At 44.0% G+C, this 12,924-nt stretch overlaps 1 protein-coding gene across 1 annotated transcript; it reads right to left on the bottom strand.

The window, feature by feature from the left end:
- CD164 (CD164 molecule) lies at positions 1 to 10,364 on the bottom strand. The gene is made up of 6 exons (XM_050894268.1): positions 10,218 to 10,364; positions 7,372 to 7,455; positions 5,821 to 5,892; positions 3,679 to 3,828; positions 2,434 to 2,514; positions 1 to 1,466 (listed from the first exon to the last, which is right to left on the bottom strand). Exons 1-6 carry the CDS (start codon positions 10,318 to 10,320, stop codon positions 1,306 to 1,308), a joined length of 651 nt encoding a protein of 216 aa, XP_050750225.1. The 5' UTR covers positions 10,321 to 10,364; the 3' UTR covers positions 1 to 1,305.
- Between the last annotated feature and the right edge of the window lie 2,560 nt (positions 10,365 to 12,924).

Raw genomic sequence — 12,924 nt, 5'->3', positions numbered from 1 at the left:
GGGGGGGGGGGGGGGGGAAACCAACTATTTGGCCAAATAGATTTCCTTAACCAGTTCACCGCAGGGTGACACAAACCTGATGCCAGGAAGGGGGGAGGGGAAAGTAAAAAGGTGTAGCCATGGCAGTCCCAGGACTACAGCAATCCTAACTAGGATCAAATCAGCAGATCCTCTGAACTACCCTTAATTGCTCCTTCAGCAAGCAGACATACAGGAGGGTAAAAAAGAAAAAACCCAAACCCTGAAATTAATTGCAATGAGTTTAAGAACCATTTGAATAAGAAAAACTTCAGGATTTCCCAAACACCAGTATTTCAAGTATAAATGTACATTGTTGCCTTTTTATACAGGGAGTGAACTGAATTTTATCACTAGTTTTATGGTTGGTCTTGTAGGCCAGAACAAAAGGTAAACAACTTAAAGCTTCTGTTTGTAGCTGAACATTACTGTACCATGCTCCCTCACTCTCAAACAAGGTCAATAAGGGACAGTTATTTAGTGTAAAAAGTTTTTAAACTAGAATGCTCAAGTCACATGTATACCATTCTCCTATATAAAGCCAGTACTTAATAGTTTTATTTATCTTTGAGATAGGTGGGACACTTTTACAGCCTACTGATTTTTAGTCTTTTAAGGCACTAATCTTCATTTCCCCTTTAGAAGGATTATCCTTACATCCCCTCTCCACCCTCAAGGTTAATTGGAAAGGGCATAGGTTTCTGTTTGGAATGCAGTATTTTATCAGGCAACCTTTATTCTTGTGTAAAAAAATTTATGGGTTATGTTATTCTGTTAAGACATTATCTACTTCTACAATTTTGTTCATCTTTCTAGCAGCACGCTATAAGAGCCATAAGCTAGTATAAATGGTATTTCACTCCCTGAAGTCAGTCACCAATAATTCACATCTTGATAAAACTGAAGGGATACTGTATCAAATGTTGATTAAATTAGCCTTCACAATAAGTCATCATGAGATTGTCTACTCAAGACAGTGTTGCCACTGAATAAGAATCTCTGAACATCTACATTTGGCATATAAAAAAAAAAAAAAGTCCCACAGCAGCAGCCACTAAAGGAAAATAAGACAGCCATTAGAACCCATGCAGCATATTGCAAGTAATCCTGTTGAAGAGATTCATACCACCTCTTGCCAAGTATAATGTTGCAAAAATATTCTTTTAAAGTCTTCTTTTAGAGATCTAAAGGATATTATGAACTGCTGTCTTCCATGAGCAACAGAAAATATTTTGGTTCAGTGAACTACAGGTGTTGGGCTACTAGTCCATTATAAAGTGGCAGGTCCTAAAGTGTGTGATAGTTTCGGTCTTTCGACTTGCAGAATTTGTACAGAAAGAAAACAACAGCCTGCAGACCCAGAACAAGGACAATTCCACCTATGAAACTCGCAGCATCAAATGTAGATTTGCGTCGAGAAGGTCCAGGAGTCACAGTAGCATTCGTACCTGTTAAACACCACATTACAGTTTGTGAGTGCACAACGTTCACAATAGTTTTACAGATTTTAGTATTGGCTTCCTTGTATTAAGATTACTCAAAACACCCAAACACCAATAAGAAAAGAAATAATCAAAAGTAAAGACATGTCAGCAGCTGCATTTGGATTAGCGATACTGAAATTCTGATTAAATACTGTTTGTACAAGGCTAGAGCTATTTACAGCCAAACTGCTCTGGACCTCAATACCGAGCAAGTCCCAGCTTTTATTTGTACTTCAAAAAGCCAAAGCTTTCCTCCTTTACATAGAAGTATATTATTGATATTCCTACATTCAAAACACGTTTTCCAATCTCTGCTGCTTGCTCCAGTTTTTTGCTTAAATTCAAATTAAATTATTATCTTCCATCTACTGTACTTTACCCTAAGAGTTATGCTTAAAGAAATCGGCTGAAGCCAAAACACATATGAATCTGGAAGTAACAGCCATCTGCTGATGGTTAGTTTTAAAGAGCTTTACTTCATGAGAGCTTTTAATGAAATAGCATATTCAGGACTGATGCTGAAATAAAATACTTCAGCTTATTCCCATCACTGTAGCTCAATTTTTTTTTTTAATAGGTTTCCCACTATCATGCTGCAAGTGAAAAAACAAAACACCACCTCCCAAAGATAAGTGAGTTAACAAGCAACTTCCAGCCACACTATTAAAAGCAGCCAGCTGATTTTGTTTGACCAACACATTTCTGACTTTAAATATCTCACCAACTAGTTCTGTTTCTCAGGGTATTACCTTGCTACATACATACATCACCTTAACAAAATTAGATGTGCCATAAAGTTAGAAGTGACAACAGCAGATATACCAATACTACTTTAATGTTGTCACTTGGTAAGACTTTCAAGATAACGCTTTTAAAGCAACACTAATTTCTAAGTATTTTATACTTTAATTATGGTAGTAGTAGCAGTTACCTGGAACACTGGGTGTTGTGATAGCTGAAGTAATGGCAGTTGTAGGTAGAGGAGCATGTGTAGTTACATTGGTCACGTTGGCTGTTTGAGAGAAGACAGTACGTGCATACCATAAGCTTCAAGAGCAAAGTTTGCAAGCACTGAAGTTCTTATGCAAATGATTAGTCTTGTTTTGCTTAAACAAGGATAAGCTTTGACCTCAGCCTGTACCCCACACAATTTAGATGTTCAGCTGCACGACACTAAGCCAAGTTTCTGCAATAAGGATTTTTTTTTTTCAAGCTTGCATACGATTGTTATCCAAAATATTTCAAGGTTCTCCAGAGATCAGACAGTGATTCTTCATTCAGACAAAACCACTTTTCTTTCAAGCACTAATATAAATGCTAGTATTTGAACAAGAATCAAGACAGCTGCTTCCAGACAACTGAGAATCTGCATCAAGGCAAAGGACTTTCATCCAACAGCCCTTAGAATCAGTTAGTACTTATTGTATTAAAAAAGTACTTAATGTAATATCTCTAGACAGGAGACAGGAAGTTCTGCTATCCTGTAAGTGTTTATCTCCCCCGTCCCCAAAACACTAACTGTGAATGACATCACTGTAATAAGCAAACACTCACCTGTAGCTAGACTGTCTCCTAAAAGCTCTTCCATTACCAAGCCAGAACACTGGGTCTCTGACCACCCCCACCTCCCCACTCAGATTAGTATTACTAAAAGTTAATCAGTATTCCAGTATGTGCCTGGGACAAGTGCCAGCATTTGTAGGTTTACTCAAAGCTAAACGTCACCCTACTGTACCATTAGGCTGTTCTGAGCCTAATCGAGTACCAACTCGTTCCCAGCTCCCTTAAGCAGCAGATGCTTTTAAAGATGAGATTTTTTTTTTTTTTTTTTAAAGAACTTCAATGTTAAGATGGCAGCACCTGTAAGAACAGAAATTTTTGAACTGGGCAACAAAAAAAAAAATCAAACTCATAAGAACTCATGATTAGTGGAAATGACTAATCTAATTCAAACAATTACCACTGAGCCAATTCTCAGTTATATTGGAAAGAAGCATTTTCTCTGTTAGTTTTATAAAATCCACTTCTTCCAAACCTTGGGACCATTTATATATTCCATACATCAGATGTTTAGCACTCATGCCACTACAGCGATCTGCAGAAAAAGCCCTTGTCCTTTATTTTATTCACCAGTCCCTAGTTCACTGCCATTCTATGTTCAGTGGTACTGTATTACCTATAGTAGTATGAGCTGTGGTAGCAGAACTGGCTGTGGTAGCAGAGCTGGCTGTGGTAGCATTGGAAGACGCTGTGGTAGTATTGGAAGGTGGTGTGGTAGTATTGGAAGACGGTGTGGTAGTATTGGAAAGAGGAACAGCTGTAGGAGCTACGAAAGAATAAAGAGTTATGTTAAAGAGATTAATGACAATATTTAACTAAAAAAAACCAAAACAGAACAGCAGCAGTCTGAGTTTTAGGGAATTTGTACAGCACCAAGTTCTATTGTAGTTCTGGTTTGAAATTACAAAGCAGTTGAATGTTCAATCCACCATATAACAGCAGAAGTTGCACGAGTGAACGAGTTGCATGAAAAACCTTGTCACAGGCAGCCAAATCAAGCCACTGTTCAACTAGCAACTCAAGATTCCTCAAAGCAAACAGAAGGGAGAAGAGTCCTATTGTACAAGCATAAACTGTGCATGCTTTACACAACAGGAAACTAGGTATTCAGTACCGCTTCCCAACTTCACTGCAACTAAAACTGAACCTGACCTATCAAGTTCAACTAGAAATCAGAGTGGTTAGACAGCTGAAGCAGTATGGTGGAAAACCAAGACATCCTCAAGAATCTGAAAGTTTAGCTAAAGCTTTCTGTTCTGAGAGCTGTTGCTGGTTGCAGGTGCTCTCAGCTTCAGCATGTGCTGTAAAAAAACGAAACAAACAACAAAACAAAACTGTGAAGCCTTCTGCAGCTTACTGTATTAACTGAGTTAATCACACATGGACAGCTCATCTAAACTGTTGCTTAATCATACACCAATACATCAGCAAGCTTCCTGCTGAAATACCATTATGTCCAGAAGCCTTTAATGCTCAGGGTCGTTTAAATGTGGTTATTTACATCTTGAAACAATTCAGCATGGTGGGAAACCAGAGCCGACTCCTACAGAGATAGGCTGGATATATCAGAATCCCAATTCTCTCAGGTCCCACTTGCATCAAGTCAGTTTAGGTCTACCTTAATGTTTTTCCACGTCAATCCCCAAATGTAGTGCTGAGCCATGACGCTGTAAGAGCTGATAAGGTATACAGGTTCCTCCCACCCCAACAAAGATCCTCTACTAAAGGTGACAATTAAGTTTCCTTGAATATGCAGAAGCTAAAACACAACCACCTGATAATGTCACTACAAGTTTAAGAGGAACAGATTGTAGAAATTCTACTTAGATATAGAACAAGGCATTGTAACAGCATGCTGTCTTTGGAAAGCACTGAAAAACGGTACTTTTAACACTCCTGATTAAGAGGCGATTGTTACTATTTTAGAAACAACACATAAGTCCAAGTCAAGCAGAATTATTTCCGACTGGCTGCCACCACCACAAGATAGCCCATAGCAGCATGGAAGCTTCATCTCTGTTGGCGTGAGCCAGCCTCTTTAGCAGCACTGTTGAACTCATCTAGACAAGAGTATTAAGAATTTTCATTTGCTGTTCTAGATCTTAAAACTAGAAAATCCTATTTTAAAGTCCATTTCTTGTCAACTTTCAGAAAAACTAAAATTGGGGGGCTTTCACAAAAGTGAAATTCAAGATTTAATCTAAATTATTAATATCCTGCAAATCTGCTTTGCACACCAAGCACAAATTAGTGAAAAGACTGAAGTAGATATGCAGCAGAGCACGCTCCTAGCATGAAAGATTTACCTTACGCAGTTCTATAACCCAGACCCTGCACTTCAGGACTGCATGAAGAGCTGTGCTAGTTAACAATTAAAACTGGAAGGTTCATAACTCTTTCCTATTTACTGCATCTCAGATGAAGCAATGGACTTAGCAGGTGAAACTTGGATATGCTATATCTAAGAGGAAGCATCACCTATTTTAATCTAAGAAACCAAGGCAGTAGCCAGACACATGTGTGTAGTAAAATATGTCAGGCTTCTTGAAATAGCAACAGTAAGCAGTTAACTGAATGTACAACAAAATTGTGTATTTTAGTATCACGTATCATAGGCTTAAGCTGGAAGCACAGGGCTTATTTACATACTTGTACATGCTTATGTAAATTGTAGAAGGCATATTAACAAAGGTCAACAGATGAAGGAGTCGTAAACACAACATTAAACAATGTGAAAGCTGCGTATCTAAATACTTACAAGAACACTGCTGCTCAACTGTACAGTTCTTATATTTCAGATGTACTTCTGTTTCATTTACACACATGCCTCCTGTCAGAAAAGGAGAGAGAAGAATATTTACAGCATCAGAACTTTAAGTGTTTGAGACATTGTTCCTAAATACTAATAAACTGTTCATGGGACAAACTAAACACCATCTTCTAGCCAGGATAACATTAGTGCTACTTCAATATGCAGGACTTCAGTATTACACTAATAATTAGAAATTAGAAAAGTTTTAGTATTTTCTTTCACTACAGTTACTCTACCACTCAAATCAATATTTAGGCAATACTTATACATGGTTATGCACCATTTTGCAGTAACAATATAGCTTGATATTTTTTCTTCATAGCCTATAAAATTAGACAGTGTTTCTACTATTTGTGGCATTTTTCAAGTTAAACATTTTGTGTCTCTATGGTAGCATCATAAAAAAAAAATCTTACTGTCTTAAAAAATTCTACATGCAAGCAAAACTTAGTTCCAGCTTTTCAAACAGATCCTTGACCTTGAAATTGTTGAAGACATCAGTTTCTTATTCTCTGCCTGCACACCTTTCTCCCTTGACTCAGATTCCAACCCCTCCCTCAAAGAAATTGCACAGATCTCTTGAGTGTTTGCAGTATGTGCCTGCTGGTCAGACAACACATGCAGAATTCAGAAAAAGAGCTTCTTGAAGGACACTCTTGTACTAGACAAGTTACATCCAAAATTCTTTTCATTAGTTCTGAAGCATCTTAGCCTTCATATATAAACTTTCTTGGTCATCTACAATCAAGTGCTACAAAATCACTATTACAGGCAAGCCATTCTCTCTCTCATTCTGTTTCCACCTCACATAAGAAGTACAAATAATCCACCTGAGGACTACTTAAGTAGTCTTCATATGGCTTTGTCAACAGCAACTTCATCTCCTCCAGGACTGAGTACCAGAGGTCACCTAAATGTAGTTACATCCAACTCTCCTACAATGGGAAAAACAAGGCTCTGAATGAGACCAGCTAATGCTTCTTTGGCTCTGTCACATTCCCTTCAGTGGGTTGCAATTCTTAGTTTCAGGAACACTACTCTTAACTAATCTTATTTAATGGACTCCTCTCCCTTCCTGCACTTCAGTTCAGGAGTAGTGGTTGTGACCACCAGGTCTATGACAAAACCTCAAAAGGGACTGACGCACAGGGATGTGCCTGCATGTCAGAATCCTCTCATGACTCCTTAACAGCAAACACAAGCTACTAGTTTGTTCTAAAAACATTCTGAACCATCTGGAAAACATTAGCTGATCAACAGCACAGATTTAAATCAGAAGCCTTAAAAATCTGGGATTATTTTGAACATGTTCAGCTGCCTCCTCATAAGAACTTGAAATGTTTAACAACAAATACAATTTATGAGTTAATGCTCCATTAGGTTATCAAACAGAACAGTGTATTTGTGTAATGAACATTAATATAGATGAAGTAGGTCTAGTTGGGTTTAAGGTTCTGCATGGCATAGTAAGGATCTGCACTGTGTAGTCCTCCTTACTTTTACATGTGATCCACTTGCAGCCTGTTACATCTGTGTCATTACCAATACACGAACTGCAGTTAGAAAGGCTTTCACAGATGCCTAAAAAAAAAAAAAAGCATTGATTAGGGCAAAATTACCACTGTCAAAAGAGCAACTTCACCCACAGAAACAACTCTTAGATCTGTACCTTCCCATATGTACATCTCTCAGGTTAAGGCACAATCCCTTCTCACTGAACTAACCACAACTGAAAGCTCCAACTTAGGAATGCATTTGACAAGCCACAAATAACATTTCCCTCCAGACACTACTGATACTCTGAGATCAGACCCCACATGTACACCAAGATTTTGCCTCATGCAACCTCTAACTATAGTAAACTCAGATAATAGAGGAAATAGTACTCTAGTGAAGTTACCAAAGTCCACCAAATTAATTTTGCAGAAGTGCATTGAAACCTCAGAGGGTAAGAACCTTGTTCCTTTTGATTACATTTTTCCTTTAGGTAATACAGCCAGCTATAAATAACCCCACACTAGAAAGCAACCAAAGTATGGGAAATAAAGACAAGAACCTAGAGGACTTCATATACAAATGCATATAAAGGAGAGCAGAAAGTCAATCTATTCATATTTTGATCACAGCAGAAGCCAGCAACCTAACCAGTCCAGCTGCTTTTTTATGTCAATCTCAGTCAAACATCGTTGCCTTAAAACCACAATGACAACACATCCACTACATGGATCAAATAAGATCTTCTCCCAATCCACAATTTTACTGCATTAGTTTTAATTAAGACTTACTCATACAGCCATCATACTCAGAAAACCCACATACAACCCACAACTCCTTACGCCGCATACTCTCCAGCACATTTCACATCATATCCACCTACTCCAGGCACCTTTGGGTGACCTTTCACTTTCCTCCACTCTGCTCCCTAGTGAAGGGAATGCTGCTATTCACAGATCTTTGGCAATCAGCATGGTAATTTACATCTCAAGATAACAACTACATATACATTAACTAACTTCAGTATTCTCATAATTTGAATTAAGCCTGAATCCACCTAGCCCTTCTCTTGGTTATGGCAGGCTCAGGCTAGAAATATCGGCGCTATTTCTTCACTTTCAAGAAACACAATAAGATATGAAAAGACCTTTGTCGGTTTGCATCAGTGAGGTATGCAACAGACATGCCCTGTTCCCTTCAGAAATAAGGCATTTAAACCACTTCAAGAGCTATATGACAGTTTCTGGATAACAGATTTCAGGGGGGAGGGAGGAAGTCATTTATTATTCTGGGTATACATCTGAAGAACGATCACAGCACACACAACACTCACTTCTGACAAATGAACAACGTTCACTTTTGTAAATTCCTCACTGGTACCTCAAAAATTTAGCACAGTACATCTGTGGAGACAGGAGGACAGTCAGTGCAGCCAGTCAATACCAGGTGCACTAGGACTTTTAGTTTACCTTCAAAACAGCTTTCCCAGACTAGTATGGGGGAGGAACAGATTTGCAAGAGTAAGGGATGAGGAGATGCTTTTATCACAGCAAAAGGTTTCAAGAATGAGCTGTTAACTTCAGAATCAGCGGCAGGGTGTCAGATGTTCTCCCAATGCTACTCCTGCTGTGCAAGACTCTCTTAGGGTCTTTATATGGGATAACAGCAAGCTCCCCAGCTCTCCCCATCAGCAGATGCCTGCTCTTCACTGAAAAAATGACTCTGGTACCATGAACTCAGCTCTTAAGTGTAGGCAAGCTCACGTTTGCTCCCAAGATAAACCTGTCTGTTGTACTGGCTCTTACACAGGGTAAAGTCGGATATTCCCCTTACACTTGAGGAGGAAACCTGGAAACACTAACAGAAGTCTGTCCTGCTGGACCAACACTGCCCTCTCCTGCTGCACGGGAGAGATTGTTAACCTCTGACTCTTGGCAGTCCTCAAGCAGTTCACGGTTCCGACAGGGTGCCCGATATTGGCCTACATCACGTCGTCGGTGGTAGGGCTGAAGAGGAAATCTAGAAGGGCTGACGCAGAGGCTACTGGACAGCTTCACACTTAGCTGCACCCAACGCCATTACACAATGCGGCCAGAGAACATTAAAGTACTTCCAGAACATACTTCTTTCCTTAGCTTTTTGGGGCATGCGGCGCATTTTGTGGTTCTTGGCCACGTAAACACTTTAGCAAACAGCTCACAGAGCCAGAAAGATTAGACAAACCCACAGGGCCAATAACGAGGCTAACATGAGGGTAACGAACAACCGGCAGCAATGACAGAACGACACTGCTTACATAAGCAACTCCCGCAATTTGACCCGTACCAAGTTTGCAAGAAACAAGGGCGCTGCGTACATTTTACTGGACACAAAGCTACCCGCTACTAGTCATCTGCTACATACGAAGGGGGATGCTAGAGGTGGTGTGAAACCGTGCTAACGGACTTCCCGCCGCGCCTACGCAAATACTCCCCAGCGAGAGCAAAAACGAAAGCGAGAAGAGGGGAGCCAGAGAGAAGCGCGCAAAAAGCTCGGCGGGCTGCGGCCAAGGCGCTGAGGGCGGCAGCGCTGCCGCCGCGCGGAAGCGGCCGAGCTGCGAGGGCGGCTCCCCCGCCGGGCGGCCGGCACCGCGGTGCTCCCCCCCCCCTCCCCGCCCCGCTCCCGACCGGCGCGGCAGAGCGGCGGGCGCGGAGGGCCGGCCGCCCGGCCGGGATCGGTGCGCGGAGCCCGCCCCGCTCCCCGCCAACGCCGGACAACGGGCGGAGCGCGAGCGCGGGAGGGGGAGGGGCTGCCCCGTCAGCAACTGTCGGGGGTGGGGGGGGGGAGGAAGGGTGTCGCGAGGCACTCACCAACGGCCGCGCGCGCCCGGCGGCTCTGCGCGGTTCCCGCGGCCAGCCCGCAGAGGCAGGCCAGGCAGAGGGCGGTGAGGGGGAGCGCGGGTGCCCAGCCCATGGCGGCGGTGCGGCGGCGGCGGCGAAGCGAGGGGTGGCGGCTCCCGCTCGTCGGCACTTCCCTTCGACCCGCTCCGCTCCCGCTGCCTCCGCGCACCCTCTGGCCGCCGTCGCCCCGCCCCCCGGCGTCACGTGAGCGGCGCCGCCTCGAGCTGGCCCCGCCCCCTCCCCCGCGGGGGCCGGCCGGAGCGAGCGGGACGGTGGCGTGGTTCCGTCCAGCCTGCTCCCCCCCCCGTTCGACGGGTAATGGAACGGTCCCCACCGTGGCGCAGCGTTGCTTCCCCACGTGACCCCGCCGCCCCGGGGGAGCGTTTCCCGCGCGTCACGCGCTGCCCGACCGCCTCCCCACCCCCACGGAGGCCCCGACCCCCCGGCTGGGTCCGCAGAGCGGCGGCCGCTCATTGGCTGGGGGCGAGGCGGAGGGCGTGGAGGGGGTGCGGCGAGCCTCCCCTCCCCCCCGCAGGCGCCGTGCCTGAGGGGAGGAGCGGGGGAGGGGGGGGTGGGTGGCGGCCGTTGTTGTCTGCCGCTCCTCTGGGAGCCTGGGTGGGCGAGCGGTCGCTTGCTGGGGTCGCACCGAGCGGCGGAGAACGAGGCCCTCCCAGCCGGCAGACGCTAGCCGCCCAGGGAGGGCCGGCCGCGGCGTGGCGCCTCTCCCTCCCCTGCGGGACGGCCGCCAGCCATGGCGGCCCGCCCCCTGCGGCCGCTCCAACGCGGGGCGGGAGCGGTCTGGTGGTGCGGGACGAGGCCGAGGCCGAGACTGCTCACGGCAGAGGGGTTTGCGGTTGTCCGTGTTGCCCGGGCCTGGCCTCCCCTGGCTTGGGGGATGCCGGGGGCCAGCTGCTCGCCGTTCCGTAGCCCGACCGCGGCTCGCAGGTTTGCAGCCTGTCGTCTGAGCTGTTGCGACTTTCCCTGAAGTTGCCGAGGCAGAACTGCTCCCGCCGTGTTACCCCGCTTTCACGGCATTGCAGGCACCGGCTCTTGTGCCCCTGCCAGCTCCAGTACAGTTTTTTGCGGTGGGTTTCTCTCGCAGAGCAATTGCCACTGGTGTGAGGTTCACGTCCTCTCCCTTTTTTACCCTGAAAAAACTTAGTGAATAGTACATAATAGTAGTTTAAATAAATATCACTCAGTAATAATCACACGTGAAGCTTGCCAGTCGGCGTGCAACACTTGCAAATTGTTGTCCAGCTGTGCTCCAGTTGGTGCAAGTGCCATCACAGGTGGGAACAACACGCTGGGAGTCTGGGTAGGTCCATGATGAAATGTTTGTATTAGTAGAAGGGAAGCGTGGTAAAAATGGTAACCCTTATCTTCACTGTTGTCACCTCCAGCTGCACTGCAGAGAGCACCTGGAGAAGGATGTTTGGTCATGCCGTCACTTTTTCTGGTGGCCTTGGCAGTGTTAGGTTTGCGGTTGGACTCAATGAACTTAAAGGTCTTTTCCAACCTAAATGATTCTAGGATTCCCTCCTGACCACTGGGAGAGTTCCCCCTCTGCCCGTTGTATGCCCAGTCTCTCTCTCTCTCTCTCTCTCTCTCTCTCTCTCTCTCTCTGTCCTTTGTTTTTCCCTAAGGCAGCTTGAGTCAATATATGTCATCAACAGTGGACTCTGCAAATAAAAATATGTTTGTGTAAATCTGCTTCAACATTTTGTGCAATGCCAACACAGGCAAATGTTGGGAAACCAAGACAAACATTCATGCCTGCTTGTAATCAAGGAGAGCCAAGCTAAAGCTATAAAGCAAATTTTAGTATGGTCCAGCTTTGAGAAAGGCACCATCAGAATGAAAGAACAGATGAAAGAGAAGAGTTATAATCCGGAAAATTCACCCCTGTTTCTGCTAAGCGTGAGCTGGACTTGGGCAGTAAAGAGGAAACCGCCAAATAAATCCCTAGTTTAATCTTCCATTTTACTTTCTTTCCTGAAGGTGTTTTATTGCCAAGAGCCAAGAGACCAATACAAATTCAGAAACTTTAAGGCAAGCTACCTATCATGATTACTATGTGAGCTCCAGAAAGGTCTGTAGGGCTGTTGGTGATACATAATTTGGGTATAGAGCTTTCTGACAAGCTTCTGTACCATCATATATTGTGGTGCTTCTGCTAGTGGGCAGGATGGCTAATGCTTTGCCTTCCTGCAAAGGAGTCTTAGAGTGAAAATATAAAAAGAGGGCTGCAAAGAAAACAGCAGAGAATCAATTTTGCTATATGAACAGGAACCTCGTAGCAGCTGCAGTGAAATGACCAAACATGTTTTGTTGGATGTAAATATCAGTGACATCTGAATTTAGTTCCGAAAAGCGATAAGGTGACTGAAGTCACACACTCGCTTTAGTTATCTTTCATTCTGCGTGTACTTTTTATTGGAGTGTTAGTGTAAAATAGTTCAGTTATTCCTACAGTATGATTAAAGTTGCTGGCTTTTTAATGAGAAGAAATAATTTTCACATTCATTATTAAAACACTATGTTTCTGTTCTAACTTTGAATAAGCAGCACGTAAAATAAATTGAGGAGCAGCATAAATAGATATTGCAATGTAACCGAAACTGCAGTAAGCATTGAATATGGGAGTTCCCTATGGCTTCCACTCATCCCTCCTGGC

The sequence above is a fragment of the Gymnogyps californianus genome, chromosome 3, assembly GCF_018139145.2.
Source record: "Gymnogyps californianus isolate 813 chromosome 3, ASM1813914v2, whole genome shotgun sequence".
Taxonomy (NCBI): Eukaryota; Metazoa; Chordata; class Aves; order Accipitriformes; family Cathartidae; genus Gymnogyps; species Gymnogyps californianus.
Note: the sequence above shows the minus strand (reverse complement) of the source record. Positions and strands in the feature narration are given on the sequence as shown.

What these genes read in the sequence shown, in the direction of transcription:
- CD164 (XM_050894268.1), bottom strand. Translation starts at nt 10,320, where the DNA reads ATGGGCTGGGCACCCGCGCTCCCCCTCACCGCCCTCTGCCTGGCCTGC. An exon ending in CCGGGCGCGCGCGGCCGTTG is followed by an intron (nt 7,456 to 10,217) that starts GTGAGTGCCTCG and finishes TTTTTTTTTTAG; the next exon opens with GCATCTGTGAAAGCCTTTCT. An exon ending in CACAACACCCAGTGTTCCAG is followed by an intron (nt 1,467 to 2,433) that starts GTAACTGCTACT and finishes GGTGTTTAACAG; the next exon opens with GTACGAATGCTACTGTGACT.